The 25965-nt window shown below is 40.3% G+C and overlaps 1 protein-coding gene across 1 annotated transcript in view; it reads left to right on the top strand.

The window, feature by feature from the left end:
* Positions 1-9681: 9681 nt before the first annotated feature.
* The window catches only part of USH2A (usherin), a 390454-nt gene continuing 374170 nt past the window's right edge, over positions 9682-25965 (top strand). Inside the window, 2 exon segments of the mRNA XM_027788579.2 lie at positions 9682-10351; positions 15676-15841. Of these exon segments, the coding sequence (XP_027644380.2) occupies positions 9831-10351; positions 15676-15841 (687 nt within the window). The 5' untranslated portion in view covers positions 9682-9830.

Raw genomic sequence — 25965 nt, 5'->3', positions numbered from 1 at the left:
AAGACCACTTACTTGCTCATTTATACTCAGTTATCCTCATGTTATGCCGATCTGTTGGATAGTTGGTAAAAATTTATATAATGAATGAACATCAAGCGTGTGAACAACGATGATAATTACTTCTCTCTGTCCCAAATATCTGAGTGCTGAAAGGCACAGACAGAGATGTTTGTGTGATTTTTTTTTTTTTTTTTTTTTTTTTTCAGTCAAGGTGTCCTTGAATGAGAGGATTTAAACCTCGACACTGTTGCCTGGGCCCAAGCCAAGTCGTGTGTCCTCATTGGTCTTGAGGCTTTTCCCGTGAATGCAGCTGTCGCTCTCCTTTGCCGCGTATCCGAATGGGCTGGGATTTCTCTGTCCAGTCCCTGGCTAAGACTGTGGATGTATAGCTGAGGCTATAGGAACCCCTAGCTGTTTAGCACCTCTCACTTGAGGGTAATGGTTTTTCATTGCTCTGAGTCCAACTCTACAAGAAAAATCTCTTAATTATAAGAATTATAAAATATGTATTAAGCAAATAAGCTTGATTAAAAATATACACATATATTTAATATAAATTATATGCAAAGTGCAAGGGGATCGTTGGCTGCTATTTAAACCTTGTCTATATGCATAGGCTGCATTGTTTGGGCAATATCCATAAAGCTAAAGCGGTGCATTCCCTGGTCTTTAACTATATCAGTATAGGCATATTGATGTACATACAGTTTATTTCTCTTCCCTTAGGGAAACTGGGATATTAGGATTTACCTTTCCTCAGAGATTTTTAAAGGAGTCAGTTGAACTGTGGCTGTACTAAATTGCATTTTTTGTGTACTCCTGATGAAAATTGCCTCAACATTTGTGCATATTCATTAGGATGGTCATGAAAATGTAATGATAATGGTGGAACGTAGTTCTGCCTCTCACAAAACAAATGGAAGATATTTTCCAATGGTTTTGTCTATTTAGTGATGTCCTGATTCTCTTATGCACCCTGTCCCTCTTCTCTGTTTTCTGATGTACCTGTTATGACCCTGGGCATCGTGTTCTGTGCCTTATCAAGGAGGTATGTGTAATTAGAGGTGGGCTGAGTCCAGCCAAGGAGAATATATTGTGACTGAGTTTTGCCTCCTTTTCCGTCAGTGGTATAACTAATGTAGATATCCCTTTTTGACTTAGCTAATAGTTTTTGAGTTCTCTGGGGCCTGATCCCTTCTAAAGCTCCTGGGAAGGAGAAAGACACCGGGAGGCATAATGTCCTAGAAAGTCGTGCCTCAGTCTACGTCACTGGTTCAAAAACTGCCACTATTTCTGGCCTTGGAAGGAGACTTTAAGGATCAAATAAACACACAACCTGGGATATGTTTCCTCAAAGCAGACTGAGACCATTTAAAAGTTTGCTGCGTTTAGAACAGGTGATCCTGCTCTTGCTAATACAATAGCCTTGCACCCAGTTTTGGCACTCACTTGGCTCCTTGGTGAGTGGATTCAATCTGCTAAATCCTCCGGGCAGAGTGGGACTCCCTGCCTGGGCAGCAGTCAGCTGTCAGATTGGTTCTACTACATCCTCTAGCAACACCCTTTCCCCCTGATTGCCTGACGTACTTCCTATGCTGTGTCCCTGTTTCCCACTGGGCTTGCTTATCGTGTTTTCTAGATTTGCATTTATTAAACTAGAATGCAGTTAAATCAACCTTTCCTCAAACAGCTACTCCACTGGGAGTTATGTGGAGAAAAACAAAAGGATTGTTTCCTCAGCAGCCACTTCTCTTACTGTGGGAGGCTCCTCTGCCTCCCTGTGCTGTTGCCCAGCACTTTGAAGGGCTTCCTAGTTTTTCCCCTTTAGAAGGTCTTCACCAGTAGAGATGCAAATCCATGATTCCTTGCTGTGACTGTTAGACTGTATTTGCATGTTATTGATACTATTTCTATTTTAGTTGATCATATAGAAAAGATTTATAAAGATGCAGGGTCCTACTGTCAATTTTCCTTTGCCATGGGGTATTAATTCTTGACTGCCCTCTAGCATTCTACAGGACGAGTTTGTTGGAGCATTCAGGCGTCATATACTTCCAGTTTTTGCCTTTTAAGAGTACATCTTTTTGTTAGTAGCTGAAACTAAATTTACTGCTACGTTAAGCACTTTCTTGAACTTTAAGAAAAAAGGGTTGGTTTTGACATTTGACAGTTAAACTCAGGAATTCTACTACACTTGATAATTCTTTTGTATTTTGTTCCTTTCTGCACATCTCATAATGCCTTGCTAAAGTGAGTATCAACCTTCTCCACTTGTAGATAAGGAAACTAAGAAACAGACGTGCACAGTCACTCATTTCTGGGCTCTAATGAGAATTTGGGTTTTCTTAGTGTTTCCTCTTCAGATAGCCTCTCTTAATCTAGCATCTGAATTTTATTACAAGAAGGGTGTCCATTTATTTTATTTAAATTTGCCTATACTTATCCTACAATTCTAGAACAGTACAAAATCCTACAGTGCATGCTAATGCTCCTCAGAATTTACAGTATAGAATAAGACGCACAAAATGACTGTATGCAAAAATGTGTATGCAGTTGCAGCAGATAGAACACTTGTTGAAGGTAACTGGGAATAATGAGCATCTGAAAGTTAGGATGATGAATAATGTTAATGTGTTTCACTTACAGGTGGAAGTATATCGAGCTTAACTCAGTGGCTCCAGGGAGACTGCTGTCTCTTTAAATGCGACACTTCTTAAATGAATCTTGAAGAAAAGTGGTGCCAGGAGCAGAGGAATTGCTGCTTTAAAGAAAAGCATGTGGCCTCTACAGGCACTGCATGCATTTGAAAGATGGCACATAATACAACAGGGGAACTTTGGAGTAAAATAGTACTGATGGTAAAGTTCTTGCTCCATATCAGTCTGAGTGGAGAGAGGACATGAAATCAGCTGAACTATGCTGCCAAGGCAGCTGCATCCTTTCAGGGCTGAGTGAATTTGTCCCGGTTGCTGGAAATTATTTGGAGACATAACTGTTACTTGAAAAGGCAATACCATGCTGCGCTGGCACAGGTGAGCTGTAACGAGGTGGGAAGAAAACAGCCCTACACCCAACTTGGTTTCTTCTTAGTTCCTCATGGAGGGGAGCAGATGGGGAGGCAGCAGCAGCTCCCCCCATATGTCTTGCTCTTGCTGCCCATCAGGGATCTTGGTGGTGCAGCAGGAAGGGTTTAATTGCTCCTCCTGGCATGGGGTGACCTTGAATGTGTCCTAGACAGGAAAGAAGGGCAGTGTGACTCCCCTGTGGAGATGAAGGTCCTACCTCACCGTTACTGTGCCTGCTATCCCTGCAGCTAGGGAAAGCACAGCAGTAACAGTTTTATGGCTCTGGAGTTTCTCCTCTAGGTCTCTTCCTTGGGACATATAGAAGACAGAGGACCTGAGAAAGGATTTACCACCAACTTTGGAGATCTTTGAACTGAGGTGAGTTCAGGGTGGAAACTTTCAGAGGGAAGGGATGTTAATAGGAAGACAGAGGGAAAAGTAAACATGTGAGAATTAGTGAAGACAGTGTGCTGTGAAGGAGAAGGATATGTTGAAAAGCAGAAGAAACTGGCGGGAATAAGGATTCTGAGGGCAGAAGAGAAAGGTTTGAGGGACCTGATGCTAAGTTGAAGAGTTGGTCTGAATAGAAAGCAATGAGATCCTTACAGGAGGAAGATGTTTGGGGAAGGAGTATGTCCTTGGGAATGATAAATCTGACTGTATTTAGTGATCTGCAGGAAGCGACAAGAGGGGCTGTGAAATAAAAGTTAATTTAGAAGTAACAGGATACACATGCAAGGTTTTTGGCCAGAAAGATGACAAGGATCAGTGAAGTATTTTGGGAACTGTGAAATCAGAATTTTTTGGGAAGAAAAAGCATAAGTTACAGGAGGAAACAATTTTGCTCATGTTGTATGGTGCAGTCCTCAATTGAATACCCAGTTCATCTGTCTTCAGAAAATTGCCTCATTATATGAAACTTGGACAAACCCTAATGTAATTTTCTAGGACAACATGTATATGCCCAAAGTTTCGCTGTTTTTTCTTTCTTTTTTCTTTTTTGTTTATTTGTTTTAAGAAAGCACAGAATTAATTTTTACCTTTCTTTGAAATCAAGGGAAGGATTTTTAGAAAAAATGCTGTCTTTGGTGAGTGAGCCTGATACTTGAAATCAGGATTGTCTTTTTTTTTTTCTGTAATGTCTCAAGTGTAAGTCTCTTCACAGAATTTCTGCTGGCTGGTTGCTGACTGCCCCTTCTGGCAGGGGGGGAAGCAGTCCCCCCTGCTCTGCCATTACCTGAGGTCTGTGCTCAAGATGCACTTGACTGTAGCTGAGCCCAGAAAATGGGAAGCATCTGCAGAACTGGAAGATCCTCCTTTGGGATGTAATGAAAAGTTGGAAGAAGATGTGGAATCATGTTTTGCTGAAAGAAGGCTTGGGGCAAGGAAGGTGAGATCAGCTGGAGTGCTTGAGGTTGAGCAGGAAGCTTGTTGCTTAATGATGAGGAAGCAGAAGAGGATGGAAGGGGCTGCCTGGTAAAGCAGCTATGGATTAAGCAGCCATGAAATAGGGGATTAAAGGAGAAGGTCTAAAGGAAACTGAAGAGTAGGGGCAGGGATTTGACTGAGAGCCTGGAGAAGGTGTTGATAATCAGCTGATGAAACAGAATTGATTAATTAAGTACAGATAATGTATTGAAAGAGTCAAAGGCCAGCAGATGTACTAGAGAATGTTTTTTGGGGAATGGGCTTTTTCCTTTGGAGAAGGGGAAAAATGAAGCTGCTCTTTGGACATGTCCTATGCTGGGAACTGGCAGGAAAGCATATGATGGATTGGGGTAGGGGGAGGTGTGGAGGAACAACAGATGCTGTGGGGAAAGAAAAGGTCAATGATGACAGCTCAAGTGCTCCAGCTGTATAGGATGGCCCTTCCTGCTTGGACAGGCCATTATTACAGCCTACCGTTGTCATGCAAAAGCAAATGTGTAGAGGCATCCTTGCAGAGGAGGTTTCCTTTCGCTAGATTTACCATGTGAAGTACAGTCTAGCTCATTGTTTTCAAGTGAAGGAAGCCTTCGCCTGTTGTAAAACTTGTTGCCTAAGTCTTTCATTTCTGCCTTTCTAGTAACAAAGAAAGTTTTTGGTGCTAAAATAAGCAATGTGATGTACTGTACTTCTACAGCTGTTAAAAGGCTCTTAACAGCTCTATAAAATACTTGCCACCTCCTCCTGTGCTTTCAGAAAACTTTACTCCAATATTTATTTCACTGGCTTACACAGAATTCCCTCCCCTTTAAAACATAAGTTGTTAATTATTTCTGGGTTGTCGTGATCAACTCCCCTCCAGCTATTAAAACGTGCTTGCATTGTAGTTTTATTATTACCTGCAAAATACTGGAAAAAATAATTTTGCTAGACAGTTAAATTTGAAATAAATATTGACTCAGCTATGCAAATGGTTCTTTTATGTTAATTTCCTGCAAATATTCAAATGGTGTAGTTTTACAAGAAAAAGCACTCATAAAAAAAAGTCTTTATGAATATTCACTGAAAGTGAATTTTGAATTGTACGCTTGAGCCTAATCTTTGAAAGTCATGCTGCATCGGTTAGTCTACATAGGTCATTGCACACAACAGCAAAAATAGTAGCATGCAACTAGTCAACACTGTGCAAATACAAGCTGATATTGATATAAGGTGTTTAAATGATACATTTGCAGAATATGATACAAATGGAAGCTTTCAATACACTGAAAAATTCTTCAGTTTTTCAGAATTTATGAACAGAAGACAAGGCAAAATTGGTGAAGAAATTAGTTGCCAAGACTTTGCTCACTGCTAATATTATTTAAAAGCAATTGCGATGGTGCAGAATACCCATGGTGTTTTGGGGAAAGAAATGGATTACCTGAAATTCTGCCTCAGTAGTTCCAGTAATTTTGATTCTAGTGAATTATTTTAAATTGGCATTGAACTAAGTATAAAACACACACATGCAATTGTACACTGTTTGTGCAGACTAGTTTTGTATTATTGGAGTTTTGAGTAAGTGTATTGCTGCATTCTCTGTCTCACTTCATCCTTTCTTCGCTTTGGTGTGGGGTTTTTTTTGGTTTTTTTTTTCTACCAGATTATCACTGCTATGAATTTGAGCACATTGAAGTCTGGAAATGGTGGTGGTAAATTTGGCCTGTATGCAAACTTAATTAATCTCTGTGGTTTTACCATCTCCAACAAGATGCTCCACTGAGCATGTGCAAATTGGTATTTTTGAGGGCTTATAACTTGATTCTAGAAAGATGACTTCTCATATCAAACCTCTGCTTCAGAGCACACAGATTTTAGACATGTGGTCTTCAAAATTTTCCAGTCAAGGCCCACCCTGCTATATAACAAATTAGGCTTTATGGTTTCTTCTTCTTAGTAACCTGCCCCAACCTCTTAGAGCGGTCAGTGGGTCCTGAGACTGTTAACCATAGGTTAAGAAAACAGCTGGTATGGAAAGCTTTTTTTGGATGATGCTATCTGCCATAGATGAATCATTAGGATGTTGAATCATTAGGATCAGGCTCTTCCCGCTTATGTGACAACTTTCTGATGCAGGTCAGATTCTCCAATGGCACCTGTGTGGCTCAGAGTACCCAGTGGCTATTGAAGGCTTTCCTGATAAGATGAACAGTCGTAACTAAAAGTTTCAAGCATTTGAATTTCCTTGTGCTGCAATTCTAAATCTGTTAAATGGGCATACTGAATTCTTCACGAGAATTCATTGCATAATGCTAGCATGCTTTCTTGCTTGGTGGAACTCCCTATTTTCATGTATGTATATCGAAAACCTTCAAAACACTGCCATGAACAGGATCCATAACACTTTCTGCAAAACCACTCTTAAATTTTTTGTTTGTGGTACAGTTTATATCACATGCCTGTTCCTGATTGTGAAGGCCTTTGGATACTTTCTCATCTTTTAACCTCCTGCAGGTAGTTTATTCATTATACTCCTTACGAGCAATGGTGTCCTTGACAAAAACGTAGTTATCCTTGACCTGGGTAATCATGCTGTTGGCAAGGTTTGCACTATTGTCTTGCATATTTGGATGTAATATGTAAAGGGAAAAAATCATGATCCCTGCTGGGCTGGTTATCTTTGGGGATAGAGGGTATAACATGAGTAAGGGCCATTTTCCCAGTCTGAGCACTGACTATGAAAGATGCTGTGGTATAGTTGGGAGGTGGTGGGGCTGTCAAGTATTTGCAGAATATAACAGAAAGTGCATTTGGTGATGGATGTACTCCAAACTTCTTTCAGATACCTGTTAAACCTGCAATGATTCTTGGAGCAGGCCTTGCTGGTTGCTAGAAAGAGGTGGAACAGAGCAAAACCTGTTGTGTGTGTGTTTGGGTGGTTTTTGGTTTTTTTTTTTTAGTATTTCAGGAATGCCAAGAAATAAGTCACGTCTGGTATCTTTGGCCACTTGGTAAGTTCCAGCTGCTGTCAGGTGCATGATCCGTGACTCATACCTGTTCCCACCTTGTTTGCTGTCCTGAGATGGTAGCCAATGCCTGGGAGTTTTACTCTCTTGTTTCCTGTCTGTTCTCTCCCCGCCATGTTCTGTAAGACCGGGCTTACTTTTGATGTGCAAACACTCTTACTGTCCCACCGTTGATGGTATGGTGGTTGCCTGTGGTCTAACTATTTATCTAGACATGCTGTGTGTGCTGGGGTGTTGCACCATGCCTCAGACCAAGGTTTACCCCCCATCCCTTCTGTGGTAAACAAAGTTCTTTACATTTGAATAGGGAACGTCATTCTGACAATAGCGTTAGGATGTTTAATGACTACCAGGACATTAAAACACTGCAAAGTGACTGATAACGTTAGCTGGAATTACTATTTATCTTTTATGACCTTAGGAAAAAGATCTGTATTAAAATGGAGATGTTGCAGGAATGGTTGAGGAGCTTGTTTGATGCAGGATGAAGGGCTTTTAAAATGCATGGAGAGTTATGACAGAGGATGATTTCTTAACACTTGTGTATGTTGCCACAGAATTTTGTAACTATGTAGCTAATAGAAGTCCAAACACACTAAGGTGACAAGTTACTGGAGGCTATTTCAACAAAATTGTTGGGAAAGATACCAGCCAGGTTGCAGCTCATGCAACTTCCATAATAAAGATAAAATTTATAGATGCTTTATATATCCTCAGGGGACATATTAATTGGTGCTTCTCCATCCAGAAATACTTACAAACAACCTATTGTAGCTCATGCTTAGTGCACCGATGGCAACTTTGCAGTGTGTTTGTGCTAGCTTTGATGGCAACTCTGCCGCGTGTTTGTGCTAGCTCTGCGTAGCTAGCAGAGAGAGAAATGAGGGCTGCGTCAAAAACATCTGAAGGTCCCCACGGTTTCATGTTTGCACTTGTTTGGCTGCGGGAAGGGCGACTACGACGCTTCCCTTCTCCTGGTCTGCTCTCCCGGTCCCCTGGCTCCAACCTCCCACCCTCGCTCGTTTCAGTGTGTACAAGCAACCCATTCCTGTTTCTCTGACCCTACAACCTGAGAAAACCCAACGCTGAGCGAAGTGCCTCCTCGTTTCCCCAAATGCCCAAGCAGCCCGGGCCGGAGGTGCCCTCGGAAGGCCCCGCACCCCGGGGGCGGGCGGCCCGTTCCCGCAGCCCGGGGCCTGCCCGCCGCTGCCCAGGGCTGTGCTGACATCCCACCCCGCGCACACGCGTGGCAGCGGAACGGCCTCGTCCCGCGGGAGGGCCGGCTGCGTGGAAAACCCGGCCCGGGCTGCGCCGGGGGAGCGCGGGGCCGTGCCGTGCCGCTGCGCTGCGGCCGCTTTAACGCGCGGCAGGTGCGGGCGGGGGGGGCGCGGCGTTGCCGGGAGACGGCGGGCGGCGTTGCCGCGGGGGGGCCGCCGGGCGCCGCGCCGCTCTCCGCCGCTGGCCGCGCCGCTCCCGGGCGGAGCGCAGGACGGTAAATCAACTTTTTTATCGGCTGCCATCGCGCGGTCCGCCGCCCGGCCCAGCCAGCCTGCCGGTGAGCCCCGGCGCGGGCGGCCGCCGTGAGACACATCCCCAGGGGACAGATGGGGAGCGGGGTGTTAATCGGCTTTGCCGAGCGCTGGCAGGAGCGGCGTGAGCCGGGCAGCGGGGGTGAGGCACGGGCGCGCCGCCGCCTGAGGGACGGGTAGGTCCGTGTCGGGGGCTTGGCCGGCGTGGCCCCGCGGTGGCAGGGGGTGCCCCTCCGCGTCCCCCGCACGGCGGGCAGCGGCGCTGGGGGAAGCCCCGCGGGACCGTGGACCTGAGGCTCAACCCGCCGGCTTGAAACCCTCGGGAAGGACGTTGGGACGCTGGAGCTGGTGTCCCGGTTTGCCCCCTGGCTCCACTGCCTTCATGCGCGGAGCTGAGCGTCGGCCTCATGTCACGCGATGGATCTGGGATAAATCCCGCTGGGCTGTGAGCGGGCTCGGGCGCGGGTGGCCTTGGGCCCCTGGCCCTCGCCTAGAGGCACACCTTGGCTGTGGCCAGCGCGGGTGGGCCTGCTGCCTGAAACGTGGAAGAACTCAAACCCTTGCAATCCCTACGGGGGCATTGCCTCTGTTGGTGTAAAAAGGCATGTTCCTCCCGTGATCTGTGTCTGTTTTGTTGTTCGCAGATACCAGCTGTCACCCACGTGCGTTTCGCTGGCCAGAAGATGTAGATGCCCCCTGTGACTGAGTCCTTGCATGAGTGTTTTGAAGATGAAACGCTACGTAAACTCTTAAAGCGTACCACCTGAGGACATTGCTACCGACATGGACATCATTATTTATTTATGGATGCTTTAATCAGGAGGAGCTTTTTTGTAAACATGAATTGCTGGGCTCTTTCCTTGAGGTGTCGTTTCTTGTTTCATGCTATTGAAACGTTAATCTTAACTTATTATGACTCCTTTGTGTTGGTCAGCTCTCAGGGACATTTCCCTAGGCTTGAAAATGTGGGAGCTTTCAAGAATGTGTCAATTGTGCCAACTCAAGCCACTTGTGGGCTGCCAGACCGAAGTACTTTCTGTCATAGCTCAGTAGCTGTTGAAAGTATTATGTCCTGCACCCAGAGGTTTTGTGTTCAGGAATGTCCATACAGGTCATCACCTTCTTCCTACAAACTGCTTCTTGCAGAAGGCCTTGGTACCTGTATCACAGAGGACAAAAGGGACTTGCGTCCAGGGTCCTTCAGCAACGCTTCCAGTTTTATTTTTCATAATCACAAGGATTGCTTCTCTACTCCCCGTTCTCTGAGGCTTGCAGCTTCATTTACGTTAACTGTATGGTTGAAACCTGAGCAAGAAGGTGTAATGTAAGTAGTATTGAAGGTGTTTACTTTCCTGGTGCTCTTAAAAAAATTGATCATTGTAGTCACAGTCATTATTAGCAAGCTATTTAAAGTTTTAAAAAGGTACAGTGAGAAACTGACATTTTAAAGCCGTATTTAGCTTGGGGTCTTTGCAAGTATCAAGACAACTGACAAGTATTCGTCAGTTTTGATGGCATTGACTCAAATGATAGTCCAATTGCTTTCGGTGAGAACTATTCATACATAACATGTATGTTTGTTCTTAAAAATCTAAATTTATATTTCTAATTCATATTCCTTCTTCTGGAAGTTGTTAGAAAAACATGTTATCAGGGGTTTATGCTATTGCTGCTTTCATGATGGAAAAAAATTATCTAAAATTTTAGGAATCCCCTAAGACAAGTTCACTGGTTAAAAGCAAACAAGGAAAACTTCCAGATCTTCAAAAATTAGTATCTCAGAGTTATAGAAGAGTGTTTATAGTTCTTTGGGGAGACCTGGCGTGCGTTGACTTGAACAAGAGATTGTGTTGCTACTTTAACAAAAGATTCCACTATTCAAACTGCTAGTGAAATTTCACTAGGCGTTCACAAAATAGATGTGGCTAAGCCTGTGCCCTCTCTTACTTGCCCTCGTGTCATGTTTGTAGCAAGTTGCCGCTGAAACGACCCTTCAGCTTGACTGGGCCCTACCATAATGAAAAATTGGCTTTTTTGAAAAATGCATCACAAATCCTGCGAAGAAAGTTCCCTTCATCCAACATAAAATGCAGAGCCTCCTACTCTTTATTACCGTCGTTGTGCAGATCCTTTTTAAAGTGAAGCACACAAGAAGTATAGTATGTTCTTTCAAAGTATATGTCACAAACGTTTTTATGCTTGTGCTCATCACTTACATTTAAAACTATACTAATGATCTGCTCAGTTGTAGCATTCTTGATAATTGTTTTGCATGCTGCTGTGAAATAGTGAATTGTTTAGAGGTGTGAAACTCATCAGAAACAATAGAAATGTCTAAAATTATTATAATATATTTAAATATTTATAGTCTGCTTTATGCAAGGCTAGCTACCTTTCAAAATTCAACCTAGCTGTAGAAATTGTGGTTATGGAGGGGAAATCAATGAGATCTGCAAAGCAAAAGTGACTTTAGTTTGAGCTTAAGTTAAATCAGCTCGGTTGAAGGTATGTGTAAAAATGTCTCTGGAGCTTAGGCCTAGAGTCTTTTATAGACAGCATTTTCTAGGTAACGTTTGAATCTTGAATACAGTGAGTCCGTTCGTGGGGTTGCCCTATGCCATGAGTTCATGTCCACACACGTGGGCATATCAGCCTTGTTCAGCAGAGCATATGCCTAACTTGAAGCAGAAATGTCCTGCTAATTTCCAAGCAAGCTGTTGCAGTGATGTGTTGAGTGAGGTCGGTGAAACTCCTTTGTCGATGGGATAAGCTTTTGCTTGCATGGAGACTAAAACAATTAAATGTATGCCCTTAGCTTCAAAACATTAAGTGCTGTGCAGAAACTAGACTCTGCGGATGTTTGATTATCCATGGACTAGTGTAAAACATTAGCCTCCAATTGCTACTTTGTTAATAACTACACAATGTACATATTCCTGTTCAGTGGGTTTTATAGATCACTTTAAAATCTAAATGTTTTCTATTCAGTTTTAGTAATAGATCACTTCATTCTTCTGCCTTACGAAATTGTTGCTACTCAACATGTAGGAATTACAATGGTAGAGCCCAGTCCTGAAAATTGGACAACAGTTATTCCAGTGGTCAGGATAATATGCCACTGTCCAGACTCTTTTTTTTTGGGTTTTTTGTTTGGTTGGTTGGTTGGGTTTTTTTTTTTGTTTTGTTTTATTGTTAACAGAAAGAAGCATGTTAATTTTTCTTCCTTCATAAAGGGAATACAGAGCTCCAGTTGTGGCGAAACGGTAATTGCACCCAAATAGCTACTGAAGCTTGACTCAGAAGGCATCCTACAAAAGAGAAATAGTTTAACGGCAAACTAAGATGTTTTTCATTTTATTGTATTGCTTTAGTGATTTAGTGAGTCCTTCTGGTTGGCAAAAGGAGTTTGACTTACCAGGTATCCCTTTTTTTTTTTTTTTTTTTTCCTCCAGTTCCTGAAGGGGAATTGTCCCTGTTAATGTCATTCCTGAGACCTTTTAAAGCCCATTACCACAGCAGAGGGACTTCATGAAACTAGTATTCATTCTAACAAAGTCTTTGCATTGCCACCAAAACACTAGGAAGATGAGCTAGAACCAGCTGCTCATTTTACCAGTAGAATAATTGAAAGTTTAACAAAGTATTTTTTATTTACTGGCGAAGTGCTCTTGCATTAAGTATAGCAGACCTGTATTTTTTGGACAATACCGTAGTGTGTTTCTTCATGCTGAATGGCATGGTCTGGCTGCTAGAGAGTGCTTAGGAAAGAAGCTGAGGGTTACTGTACAGTGTCCCATTGCATCCTTGTAAAGACTGATGTTTCTGCTAGGCATGTGCTCACGTAAGGATAGGAGGCTCTTTCTGCTAGATGTTACTATGCTATCTGAAGTGAGAGATACTGATGTGAGGATCTAAAGTCTGAAGGCCCTTTGAAGATTGTGACATTCTGGGGGAGCAAATATATGTGGATAAGCAAAGACATGGACAATTTTCTTTGTCAGTTTCATATACCAAGTTTTCTTATGGGAATCTCGGAAAAAATACACTTAAAAGGAGAGGGAAGTCAGGTCACATTAGAGATTTATTTGAAGCCTTATTTTCTTCTAAGATATATAGTATATGTATTTGTAGGTGTGTGTTTAAGTCACTGAATATTGGAAATCTTGAAGAAAAACAAGAGAATAGTGAGAAAACACTGACATTTGTACTCCAGTGTCTAAATTTACTTTCCCTTTAGGCAGTAAGTGTGATAATCGAGCAGAGCTCTTGTCCCTGAATTTTATTCTTTCCCCATGCTTCCTCTCTTACTGCATGTACTGATCAGTTAATATAAATGCTTTCAGTAAGCCTGTAAGTAAGCATTAGCACAATATAGGAAATTGTATATGATGATAACCCTTCACAATGGAATAGGATAAGAAGATGAGTAGAAGCTTAGCATATATGAGTAATCATTACAGGCAGTTTATATCAATTTAGTGTGAACTGGGCTAACTGGAAGTTAGGTAGCCAGAAGACATTGGCAGTGGGAGAGAAGGAAGCTGGGGCCCTTCTGCATGCAAAAAGGTCAGAGGGAACGGCCTGGCTGTGAAGTGAGTGGTAGGTGTGTTTTTTTTTAACTTTGGTTAAAGGACTAAGATCATATCCTATTACTTTATATCCTTTCAGATGTTTTATGTTAGGAATTAGACTGGGAGGGGATTTGCCTTAAGATACCATGTGTCTGATTTTGAACCTGTGCAGAGGTTTCCATTTGCAAGTGTTCCTGTTAATATGTGCAGCTGTATTAGAGTCTCTAGAGTGTTTTTTTTTTTCTCTTTGAAAGCTGACCAAGCAGATTTCTGTTGCGTTACTTTTTCTCCCTCCAGCCCCACCATAGAGAATTATGTAGTCAGGAATTGGCTCTGTGGGACTGCAGGTTACCAGAAGTTGGAAATTTCACAGGAACAGTGGTTTTTCTCTGTAAACATGGCTGGAATGGAAAATCGGGCTCAGAGTCAGAAGTAAAAGTAATGCTTATGTCTATTTCACCTGTGTTAGCACTAGTTTGGGTACATACCCCCACCCCCTTTTTTTCTGTCTCTTGATTTTTCTCTTTCAGTAGCAAGTAGTAATTCACATTTGTTCTTTCCAGTTCTCAAAGTGATGTACATCAAGGTCGCTTCCCTTCTTAAAGTCATGACACCTTTGGGGATAAAAACAATGTGGGGATGTTTGTTTTAGATAACTAAAATAAACAAAAACCTGGATTATCCAATTATTGTTTATCCAGGAACTGGGTAAATCCAGTTCCTAAATATTTTGCTACTTAGCTGAGCCTTTCCTCACATTTATTATCTAGCAAAACTAGCATGTTTACAAGCAAATAAAATATTGAAAAGACCAGTTGACAATATATTAAGAAATGTGCTTTTAGTGAGGTTTGAAAAACAAAAGTCTGCGTTTTGCAAGATGTTTTATTGACAGCTTTCCACCAGGCTAATATGGTAATGGTTAAGATGAATTAATTTTTCTCTTGGATTTAAAGGTAATTTAGTGAATAAGGCAGTATCAAAGAACAGCCTTTTTGATACCTTCCTTTTATAAATGCATAGTAGGTGAAGATGCTTATTGGTAGTTAAGGTTTGGTGTGGGTTTTTTTTTTTTTTAATATGTCTAAGTAAATCCTGGTTTTATATGAATTTCATATGCTTCTCTCTTCTGACTTCTTGCACTGATTTAGTCTGGTGTAACTTAAAATATTTAACTTTTCACGGGTCAGTAAATTAAAGACTGGACTTCTCAAGCTGCTGAAATGGGAATGCAGAACTGCATAATTCTTGTGTGGCCGATTACCTTAATTCATAGCTGTTTCACAAGCATATGTAGCCTATGCTTTCTGAGACCCCTTGACATCGTGGTGATCAGAGTGCCAAAATATTTCAGCAGCTAGATATGCAGCGTGGGTTGCTATTGGTGGTGTTCTTTGTACTTTATAGGTCAGTGTCGCATTTGATTTTGATGTGAAATCTTTGTGGGGAAAACCCCGTAACAAGTGTCTGGCTAGTCTTCTTGCCTTGCTCTGGTTCTTTTGCGGTCAAGAAAGACCGTGCCAAAGGGAGAGTGAGGGAAAGCTGGTGGTGTTGCTACCTTACGTGGACAGATTTGGTGGAAAGATGGAAGACTTATTTCCAGAACATATAATTTGTACTGCTTTTTGTGGTTATCTTATACTTGCCTTGTTAGACTAAGAAAAATGTGAGTGCCTCCACATGTACCATGTTACACAGCATTGTATGAAAAGCGCAGCAGAGACCTGGCAGAGCTGCTGGCCAGCCGCTCTGGTTTCTGTTACAGAACCCTGAAGAGAGGAGGCAAAGTGGACCCCTTTTCCACCCCTAAGTGAACAGGAGTTGCATGCGCTAAATTAAAAAAAGAAAGCACAACAAACCTCACAGATTAAGACATAAAATGTCTTTGTTAAAGTTCTTTTACACTTAGTACATCCTGTGACTTTCACTGTCACTGAGCATCTTCTCAAGAGCTGTATTTTTAATGTTTATTTTAATACATTCTGGTTAGCATCACTTTACAGGATAGCACCTCGGCAAGAATGTGTATATGTGTGTGCCTCTGACCTTATGTTGTTTTTCTTGGTTATTTCCAAAGGTGTGTGATAGAAAAGGCTATTGATGGGCAGACTGTGTTCAAACTCACAATCTCTGAGAAAGAGACCGTGTTTTATTATCGCACAGTAAATGGTTTGCAGCCACCAATAAAAGTAATGACACTGGGGAGAATTCTTGTGAAGAAATGGATTCATCTCAGTGTGCAGGTGAGTAAAATAAAAACCATTTAATATTTGTTGAAATACAACATTTGTGTGAGTATGATATAACTGCATAAATATAAAAGGGTAATTGGGGGATGTAAATGATAACTCTTGCGTCTTGTAGGTAAGGATCTTAATTTGGGAGCTCATTTTGAGGTGATTGCTAATTCAGAACTGGAAAGAAATGCTGTACCCATTCTTCTGAACAAACAAGGTTGAAAATTCTCACCCTTTAGAGCATGTGTATTTGGAGCGAAGAAAAGCTACTTATTTCTAATATTACCAATAAGTCTTGGGTCTCTAGATTATTTCTTAAAAATGAGAACATCATCCTCATTTATACATGCTAATATACTTATCTTATAGGTGTGTCCCACTTAATTTTAAAAACTTCTTACAGTGCACATAAACATGTAGGAGTTTGTGCAGGATCAATCAAGTTAATGTGTTAGAGCTGTTATCTTTTATTTTAAAAATATGATTCAGAATTCTTAAAACACAGTCCTTGTGTTCTAAAAGTTTTCTGTTGACAGAACTTTTTAATAAGTGTACAAATATTCACTGAGGATAAGCAAAATTGAGTTCGTTAAAATTTAAACTGTATGTACAAAAATCAGTAAACAAACACAAAGAAATTAAAATTCAGTTATTTGCCTGTCTTGTAATTCCCAACAGACACTCTAATAAATTCTGTTTGTAAGCCAAGTTCAACTAATAATTATAAAGCAAAATTATCGGGTATTGAAATGTTTATCTTCTCCTTTCTTCATTTCCTTTATCCGTTCTATTAAATTTCATTTGGTTTACAGCACAATCAAGAATACTTTTGCTGCTTTCTTGAAACTTGCTAAAAGGTATTGACTGTGATTTGGGTTTTTAGTGCTGATCTTGTCACTTGTAAGAAGTATCTAAGCTGACGTCTTGATTTTTTTTGCAGTTTTCTTTTTTTCCAGGATAACAGCATGGTAGTGCGAATAAGATTCTGGCTGTTGGATTAAAAGAGTGACCTTAAAGTAGAACTAATGAACTTTACACTTCAAACACTCTAAGGGTGCTATATTACCGCCGTTGCTGTCAGCTGCATTTTGTACTAACCTCAGGAACTGCTAAAGCCTGGGATAGCAAAATGAAGAGTGAAAGGGCTGGATTTAAATACACACACACATATCTTAAATTGTATTACAAAGAACCCTCAAGCACTCAAGAATTTGGTCCTTAAAGCTGTTCAGTGCGTAGCAGCAGGAGTAAAGTAGTGTAGCTTCTGGACCCTCAAAGGGATTGAGGGCTTAATACCTTTTCCTGAGCTCAGGGGAGAACCCTGATTTCTGTGGTTTGTGGTCTTGTAGGATTCAACTTCCCATTAATGATGATAGTGGCTGCAGTGTGATCCGTTTAGCATAGGTCTGGCTAAGAAACTTCAGGCAAAGTGTGTGTGTGTTTTCTTTTAGCACCTGCCTATAAATGGAGAAATAAGTGGAAAATAAGAATATGAGAGACACCATACAAAAAGATGCAAAAGTAACATTCGTATGAAAGTGTCTGTCTCTTCAGACAACAGCAGGATTTGATTATGATATATGTTTGAATATAGGTGTTCCCTTAAGCTGATGAAAACGTCTTCTGATGATAAAGCACGATGTAGTTTTATGGGCATTAGTAATTTTAGTTAAAGGCAGTGAGAGAGCCTGGAGTTTATACCTAAAAGTACAAATCACCTGTTCTTACCAGAAGAGTGACTTTTGACTTCTCTAGGTCACCAGTCTTCTCCCCAGGTGACGCCCATGTGTTAGGTATGGACGCCGCAGTGTGGAGGAGAGGCTCTTCTGTGGGCATGGGTGAGCTGCCTGGGGGAGAGGCAGCAGAGGGGGGCTAGTACAGTAATGATCTACTACTATCCTGAGCTTTTCCAAGCCAGACCATGCAGACTTCCAGGCTGTCTTGTTGAGGCGAAACTACTCTAATACCTGTAAAGGATTAGTAATCTCAGTTCTGTGTCACTGTTGTAGGAATAACCTTTATTTTCTAGCAAAGACAAGCCCTACGACTGAGTTCCATGGCTAATAAATTAGGAAAGTTGGCAGTTGTCCTACAGCCATGCTGATTTTGAAGTAGGTATGATGTTATCAGTGCAGTTGGTATAGAACATCCTTCTACAGAAAGAAAAAGAACTTTGTTGTTGGATATCAAATGTTGTGTATGTGGCTGTGACATCTAGCCACAAACTATTGGGTTTAACTAAACTAATGGTAGGGTCGGCACCTTTTTAGGTGCATTGCAGAATTTGGAACGTTGTTCGGCATTCTTTTTATGGGGGGTCTAGCCAGAACTGGGTGAACGTGTCCTGTTGTAAAAAAAAAATAAATAAAATGTATTCATACTTGTTTGGCAGCTTGCTTGATACGATTTTTGGACTAAAAGAAAATGTGAATGTTGAATTCAATTTATGGGACAGCTAAGTCCTGTTCTTACAGTTTCAACTGTAAGACAGCTGAAAATGTGGAATGGATGTATTTTCATGCATGTAACAAAACTTGTATATGTGGGAAAAGTGTAATTAAAAAAGCCAAGCAGCTAATAGCTGCATTGCTATATATGGAGTTGTAGGACCACTAAAAATATCATGTGTGAGTTGGAGAGGGAGAGGGTTGGGATATGATGATGCTGTGCTAAACAGAACTTTCCATAAAGAAATTACTTTCTCTATGCTTGAAGCATAGTAGGCACAAGCTGTTCAGGTTATTTTTTAAGAAACTGTGTACTTCTATAACTTTTAGATAGTATAATTCAGATGCTGGTGGTAACTGAAGATGTATGTGTTAACATCATCTTTGTTTATTATGTCGCCTTTGTCAGAGGTGTGAGCATCTAACATACTGATGGTTGGTTTGGTTTCCCAGAAATTTTAGAGGCATTAAATCATAAAATAGTTTGGGTTGGAAGGGACCTTTTGAAGGTCATCTCGTGCAACCCCCCTGTAATGAGCAGGGATGCTGCAATTAATTTCCCTGCCCTTCAATATGCATGACTTTTCTGGTAGATGAAGCCTATTTGGTCCTTGTTTTCCCTGAGACTACAAAACTTTTTAACAGCACAGCTTTTCTCTTAGATTTTGTGGTAGTTTAGGTCTTTGTAGGATCTGCAGGTGACAACAGTGGGTCAAAATAGTTACCTTGTGAATTGTATTGGATGTAAACTTGACTGGATATTCTCCACAGTATATTGCAACATACTGCTCAAACCCATGCACAGTATTGCATGTTTATCTGGTAGACAGGGAGAAAAAAGAGGTTATGGCGTGATGCCTCGTTGCACAGTGACTTCAGACCAAATTACAGAGAGGTCTAATTTGGGGTGAGTCTGATTGAGGATAACATACTTTTTTACTGAATGCTAGCACTTACTAATAGGGTTAGCAAACAGGGGGAGCTAATGGATCCTGCTCCTGAGAAAAAAACAGTAATTATTGGTTGGCTTGCTGGGAATTTATGCATCTTCTTTGTGAGAGCACGTGGGCAAAGGGCAGGGATGGGCTGGCTAGTGCACGCGGTGGCTGCCACCAAAGAACTGGGGATTAAGGCTTTGCGTGCGGAGTTGATGACGGGAATAACAATGGCTAAGGGGGACTGTGGGATTTGGTTCTGATAAATGTTCATGGCAGATTGGTGATTTTTTGTGTTTGTTTTTTAGAAGGTTGGTTGTAGTTGGTGAAGACTGTGTGTGTATGTGAGTGATGTAGCTGACCGTGAGATGCTCCGTTAAGGGGCTGGGGTCCAATCTGTCTTTGAACACAGCTACGCTTACTATAAGTCCGACTCAGGGCAAAGGTCTCCAAAGCCAAGCAGTCAGTAGGTGCTGGGAGCCTGCAAACAGGGAGTTCCTGTCGTCAGTAGGAAAAACTGAAATATTTGTGCATAAATACTAGGCAACAGACACCATGACAAAGGGGTGTGAACTATTGGTTACAGATGTGAAACTGATTTTAGAGAGAGCAGAAATACGGTAGGGTGGCAGATATGTTTGGAGTTCTGGTATAAGAGCACATTCCTATTCAGGAACGAAAAAATGAAAGCTAATTGGTGGAATACCACCAAATAAGTAATTAGATGATAAGAGGGAAGGAAAGAAGAAAGGACATCACAGACTGAAAATAATTTCTTTGGAATAAAATAATTCTAGGGGAAGAGAAGGCTATTAAATTAATTCTACTGAGGTAATCTAGGAATTTAAATCCTGGGGTTTGGATTTAGATGTGTAATTTGTTAAAGAGAAGTACTACTAAGAACTGTGTCATTGCAAAGACTTATTCTCCAGTTCATAGCTGGGAAATTTAAAGTTTTAATAAGAAGAGCAGGGCCCAAACATTCACGTATGTTCTGCATGAAAAGTTTCTTCATCAAGTAATTGCTGAAGCAGAAAATCTGAATACCAGCTTTCTTAAGTGATGATGGCATTATTAGAGATGTAGGTGTCAAAGATAACATTGAGTATTCCTAACTAAATTCAGTTGAAATAGAAGAATAAACAGTTCTTTGGTTCTGTCAGTACACTTCTGGATTTCAAAGAGATCAAACAAATAGGACTATTTTAATAAAAGAAGGTTAATTGTGGAACCGAGAGATTGAATGGGAAAAAATGCCTGGAGGTTATTAAAAAAAAAAAAAGAGAATTAAGAGGAATCTCTGCCCTTAAAGGAGAAAAATGGGAGATGTAGTGCCCAGGCTTATCTGAGTGAATAAGCATCTTTGCAGTTAGAGATGGTAGAGTCTACAAGCACGGGGGAATAGGTAATTGACAGAAAATACTATGTAGGGATAGAAATAATACTGTAAAGATGTCAAGCTGGATTAGACTTTGCAATGACTGTGAAATGGTAAAAAATTCTTGCTTTTTTTTTTTTTGTGTGTGTAAGAAGGCAAGACCCATGTACAGTGAAGGTGTGCTTGGGATTAAGGATGGTTTGAGTATGGTTCTCAAAATAAATACTTTGCTTCTGTTATCAATAATGATAACAGTCACAGAGCAAAAACAAGCCGGGTGACAGAAATGAATGTATGTAAACAGAAGTGATCAAATAGATAGAAACATGAATTTGCAAGCTTATTGTGTACATGCTGAAGCAATCAGATGGTCTTTGTCCAAAAATTCTGAAAGAACTGGTACATAAATTCCTTTGACAAAGAGGTATTTTATGCAAATCTACCAAGTCAGAGGTGGAGCTCTGAAGCTTATATTTAGGAAGAGTATCATGCATTGATGCTGGTCAGCAGCTGAGCACCCAGTCTCCCCTCACCCCTGCCAGTGGAATGGGGGAGAGAATAGCAAAAGTGAGAAAACTTAAGAAGGAAAAGAGGTGGGAGTGGAACAAATAACCAAAGGCAATTGCTTGCCACCTCCCACAAGCAGACCCCTGCCCAGCCAGTCTCTGAGCAGCAGCCACCTTGAAAGTAAACCCCCTGTCTGCCGAAAGTCCTCTTTCTAGTCCAGTTTTTATTGCTAAGCATGAGGTTAACAGTATGAAATATCCCTTGGTCATTTGGGTCACTGTCCTGGCTGTGTTCTCTTCCAGCTTCTTAGCCCAACCCTAGCTTACTGCTGAGGTGGGATGGGGGGCAGAGTGGGAAAAGCGAAAAGCCTGACAAACACTCTCAGCCAAAATATTACTGTGTTATTAATGCTGGTTTTAGCTCAAATTCAGAACACAACACCGTACAGGGTGCTGTGACAAAATTTAACTGTGTCCAAGCCAAAGGCTGTACAAACAGGAAGGGAAAAGGTTTTTGGCAATATAGACCTATTTGTCTTGACACAGAGGCACATGAAGATTTAGAAAAGATCTTTGAAGGAGTAGATAAAGATGTGGAGCTAAATGAAAAAGGGGATAAAATGCCGTGTGGATTTTCTAAAGATAGCTCATCACTGTCTAACCTCTTAGCTTTTTTTTGATGAGAAAACTGATTTCCAGGCAAAGCAAATGTGTCAGATTTCCTCTATCTGGAGTTCAGTTTAGCATTAATGTGACAGCCCCTGAGAAGTTGTAGGGTCAAAGGGAATGCTCGTGTGGAGGGCTGGCAATAGATACTGCTCCAAGGAACTTGCTTATATAATCCTGGGAAGGAGGGAGGCAAAAAAGCAATCGAATTCCTTGAGAATTTGTCTTTGGACCAGCCTTGTGTTGTATTTTCATTAATTATCTTGGTAGAAATATTAAGAGTGTACATGGTAATAGTAGCTGGTAACAATGGGGAGAGACATCATCAGAAAGAGGAACGGAAAGATGTTATCCAGGAAGAACGACGTGACCAAAAGGACTAGGGTATCTGTCATAAATAAAATTTGGTATTATAAAATGCAAGGTAATGAATTCGAAATCCCTGACAAAATCTTTTGTGAAGTAGTTAATCAATAGAAAATTACTGTAGCGTAGTAGTCTCAGATAGTGATGATGAGTTACTAGCTTGATGTGGCTACAAAAAAGGTATGTGTTGGGGAAATGTATCAGGAGAGGCATTCCCAACAGTGAGAGAAAAGCATCATTGCTGCTGCTCCAGACTCTTGTGAGGTTTTGTACAAAATGTTGGGTAAAATTTCTGTCATTCATTAAGGAATGTAATTCAGAACAGAGCTACGAAGCCTATGATGACAGTGAAAGGCTCTACGCAGGCTTTAAAGAAAATGATGTGGCGAACCTTCTTTTGGAAATTAGCTACAGTGAAGAGTAGGAAGTCATACAGTTTTCCTCTCTAAGTCTGTTGGAGTGTAAACACTAGGCAGAAGGCGGCACTAATTTAAGTTGGAAATGGAGTCTGTTCTATTGCAGCAGAGTGTTTCTGAAAAAGCATTCTGATCAAAATAGTGAGGCTAAGAAAATGTTTGGGTGTTTTATTTATTTTAAATTTGGTAACTTTCATTAAAAGGTAATGTGCTGCATGCATCCAACAGGAAAAGATGGGAATTCTTATCAGTCAGTTTTTATGTAGGTGGATGGTGGAATTTTTTCTTTGTTTTTTCCTTTTTCCTGCAATATTACTATAACAACCGCTGCCCAGCAGGCTGTTGGACATGAGTCACTGGTAGTCTTAGAATGAACTGTTGAAAAAGCTATTTGAGGCTAGATGGCATCAGTCTAAGAGTAACTTCATACTTTTTAATAGTTTATGCAGCCTTCTTCCTATGTTGTATATCGCTGACAGAGCTATTGGCTATCCGTTTCTTTGTTCTTTATACTAATAAACATTTGAGAAAAGTCATCCTTGAAAAGTTCGGCTGAGGTAGGTTGGAGCGGATTTGCAACAAAATTGAATTTTGACCATTTTTTTTTCTCTTCTCCAGTTAATAGGATTTACTTTTCTCTAATGATGTCTGTCTTTATTTTCCACTGTTTATGATTTTTAAAGAAACTTACCTTTTTTTTTTAAATTTCAAACAGTTTTGTATGGGTTTTTTAAGGCCATAAATAGTGGATCCTGTTTCCTTGAAATTATTGCCACTATTCTAGTTGATTATGGTTGGTGTGGACCAAGTCCTCCAGGCTTCTGAATGTTTTAGAGTCCTTCTGTGTGTTTGGTCTTGATTTAATGATATTTATCACTGTATCTTTTTAGGAATATATTAGCAAAAACTCTGAAGGTACACAGTGGAGCAAAGGGTATACAGCCTTAACTTAAAAGAATCTGAGATGCACTGAAGTGAAACCTCAGGAAAAGTGGTGTCTTAAAAAATTAACTTTTAAGAAATAAAAAATTTGAAAGCACGGCAATGTATAATTGAGGCCAATTGTGTACCTCTTTACCTCTGCATAGTGATACCAATATCATATTTGTGCCACTTATTAACAGCACCACCATTATGTATTTTCTTTTTCAGATTTGTTGTTAAGGGTCTTTCACTTTCCCTTTGATACTTTAGAATTTATTTAACCAATTAAGAAGAGTGGAGTTTAAACATGAATTTTCAGATAGAGCCAAGGCTGCTGAAACAGGAGATTCTTTGAGAACATGTCAGATTGATGTTTTTGTTTCATATTTAGTGTCTGCAATTATAAAAATAATCTTTTTACTAGCCTTTATTTTGCCTGATCATATCTATGTAACTCTGCCATGTTTTGGCAGACTATAACACATTAAAAGCTTTAGAAAGTAAGTTTAAAATCTAAATGCGGAGAGGTAACCATGACTGTATTACTCTCCTGGGAGGAAAATGCTCTTAGAGTGCCTATTGAAATCAGCATTATCATTTCAATACATGTCAAATATGAGTCATTTCCTAGTTTAGGCAAAATTTCTTTATAAATCTTTAAATCTTCCAGTTCTTTCAAGAAAAGGTTAAAGTACTTATGATTTAATGAGACCGCTTTACATCATAACTGTTTGACTAGCAAGAGAAAACTTGTCCTTTCCAATTTGTGAAATCCTTTTATTTTCTGCACAAATTTTTGAATACTTTAAAATTTATATTAAAAGCAAAGAACCTGAAACTTAAAAGCATGGAGGAAAACATTTATTCCATACAATCTCTGTATATGTATTACTAAATATGAGGTGTTTTAAACTGTATATTCCCTAAGTTTAGTAAGGACATGAGACAGCAAGGAAGCATTTTAATTTAACAAATCACTTTGAGTTCCTGTTTGAAGTCATCACTTACTATCTATTAGTGGTTTGTCAATCCCAAGAAGGGAGGGGAGAGTGTGTGTCAATTCTACGTATTAGAGCTTCTCGTCTATTGATTGCAATTGTGTTGAAAATGTTTAGGGTGATGCAGTCTGTCCATATGGCTGGTGCTATGCTCCCAACAGACAGCAGAAATTAAACGTGTTACAATCTAATGTATTTGAGTGTCTGTTTAGAGAACTGATCTTAGAAAACAGTAAGCATAGCTCTCTTGGCAACTGGCTCATCATTTAATTTGCTAGTTGCAGGCCATTCAGATACTGCTGCTGAACTTGCAGCCTTGGGGTTCGTTGATATTATCAGTAACTTGCTGTGCTGTATCCAGAAGTCCTGCTGTGGTGCTTGACTCCTCATCTGGTCCATGTCAACCATTTGTGTTGATTTGAAAGCTCTTTGTTGTTATAACTTAATCTCCTTGGGAATCTGTGATATTACCTAGATGCCTCCATCTTCTCTTTGCTTATACTGTCCCTTAAACTATGTCCTTTCTTGCAGGAATTATGAGTTCAGGGAAGTTCTTGCATGTTTGCAGGTATAGATTTACATCTAACAGCTTCCTGGGAACACAAGACAAGGAACTTCATCTAGGCCAAGATTTTAATTTCAGAGAATGCCAAACATACAGGTTTTGTCAATGCTGTCTTGACTATACTTCTGAAAATCACTGATGTTTTTTCAATTGCGAATGCAAACCCCACTGAAGTCTGCCCAGACTCTGCATTGTATATGGTAGGAATTAGGTTAAGCCTTTGTATAACCAGTGCTGGGTGGAGGTAGTATTGAATGGTTTGCAGAAGCTGTGCCTGATTTGGAGAGTTTCAGATGAGATTTGAAATCCATCACATTTCAATTTGTTTTACAAACAGTTTGTTTTCTTATATGAAAATATGTGGTAGCCAATTAAATTTTATTTTTTATAGTAGAAGCACCATGTTAGGAATTATTTGCTTTCTTTTTTTGCCCCTAGTCTCAAATCTTTAAATGTCCTGCAGTTCTTAAGGTTGTATTTTTGGCATCTGGTGTGGTTTTGCTTTTTTATGTAATTTTTATTTTTTTAGACTAAAATGAGTAGAGATGAATAATGGTCTGTGCTATTATAGAATTGGTGCGGTGGTTGTGAATTAGAGAATAACTTTCAGTTTTCCTAAGCATACTGTAACTTTTTTTTAGGATAATTAAGAGCTGTGAATTAAACTTCTAGTGATCATTTGAATATGTGATACATCTATTTGTAGTGTGTAGTTACAGTACGTAAAATATCATTTGTAAGCATTTTTTTTGTTGGAAAAAAATCTTACTTAATATTATGGTGGCATATGAATCTAAAAGAGATGTCATACCATATGGCAGTAGCTTGCCTACTTCTTAGAGGAGAATGTCTTGAAAGGTAAGGAAAAAAAGATGTTCTTTGAGTGTTCAAATTCAATATTAAGAATAACAGGAGTTAAGAAGAACTGA

This window comes from Falco peregrinus, chromosome 11, assembly GCF_023634155.1.
Source record: "Falco peregrinus isolate bFalPer1 chromosome 11, bFalPer1.pri, whole genome shotgun sequence".
NCBI classification, from domain to species: Eukaryota; Metazoa; Chordata; class Aves; order Falconiformes; family Falconidae; genus Falco; species Falco peregrinus.
The sequence above is the reverse complement of the archived record's forward strand: the minus strand, read 5'-3'. Positions and strand labels throughout refer to the sequence as shown.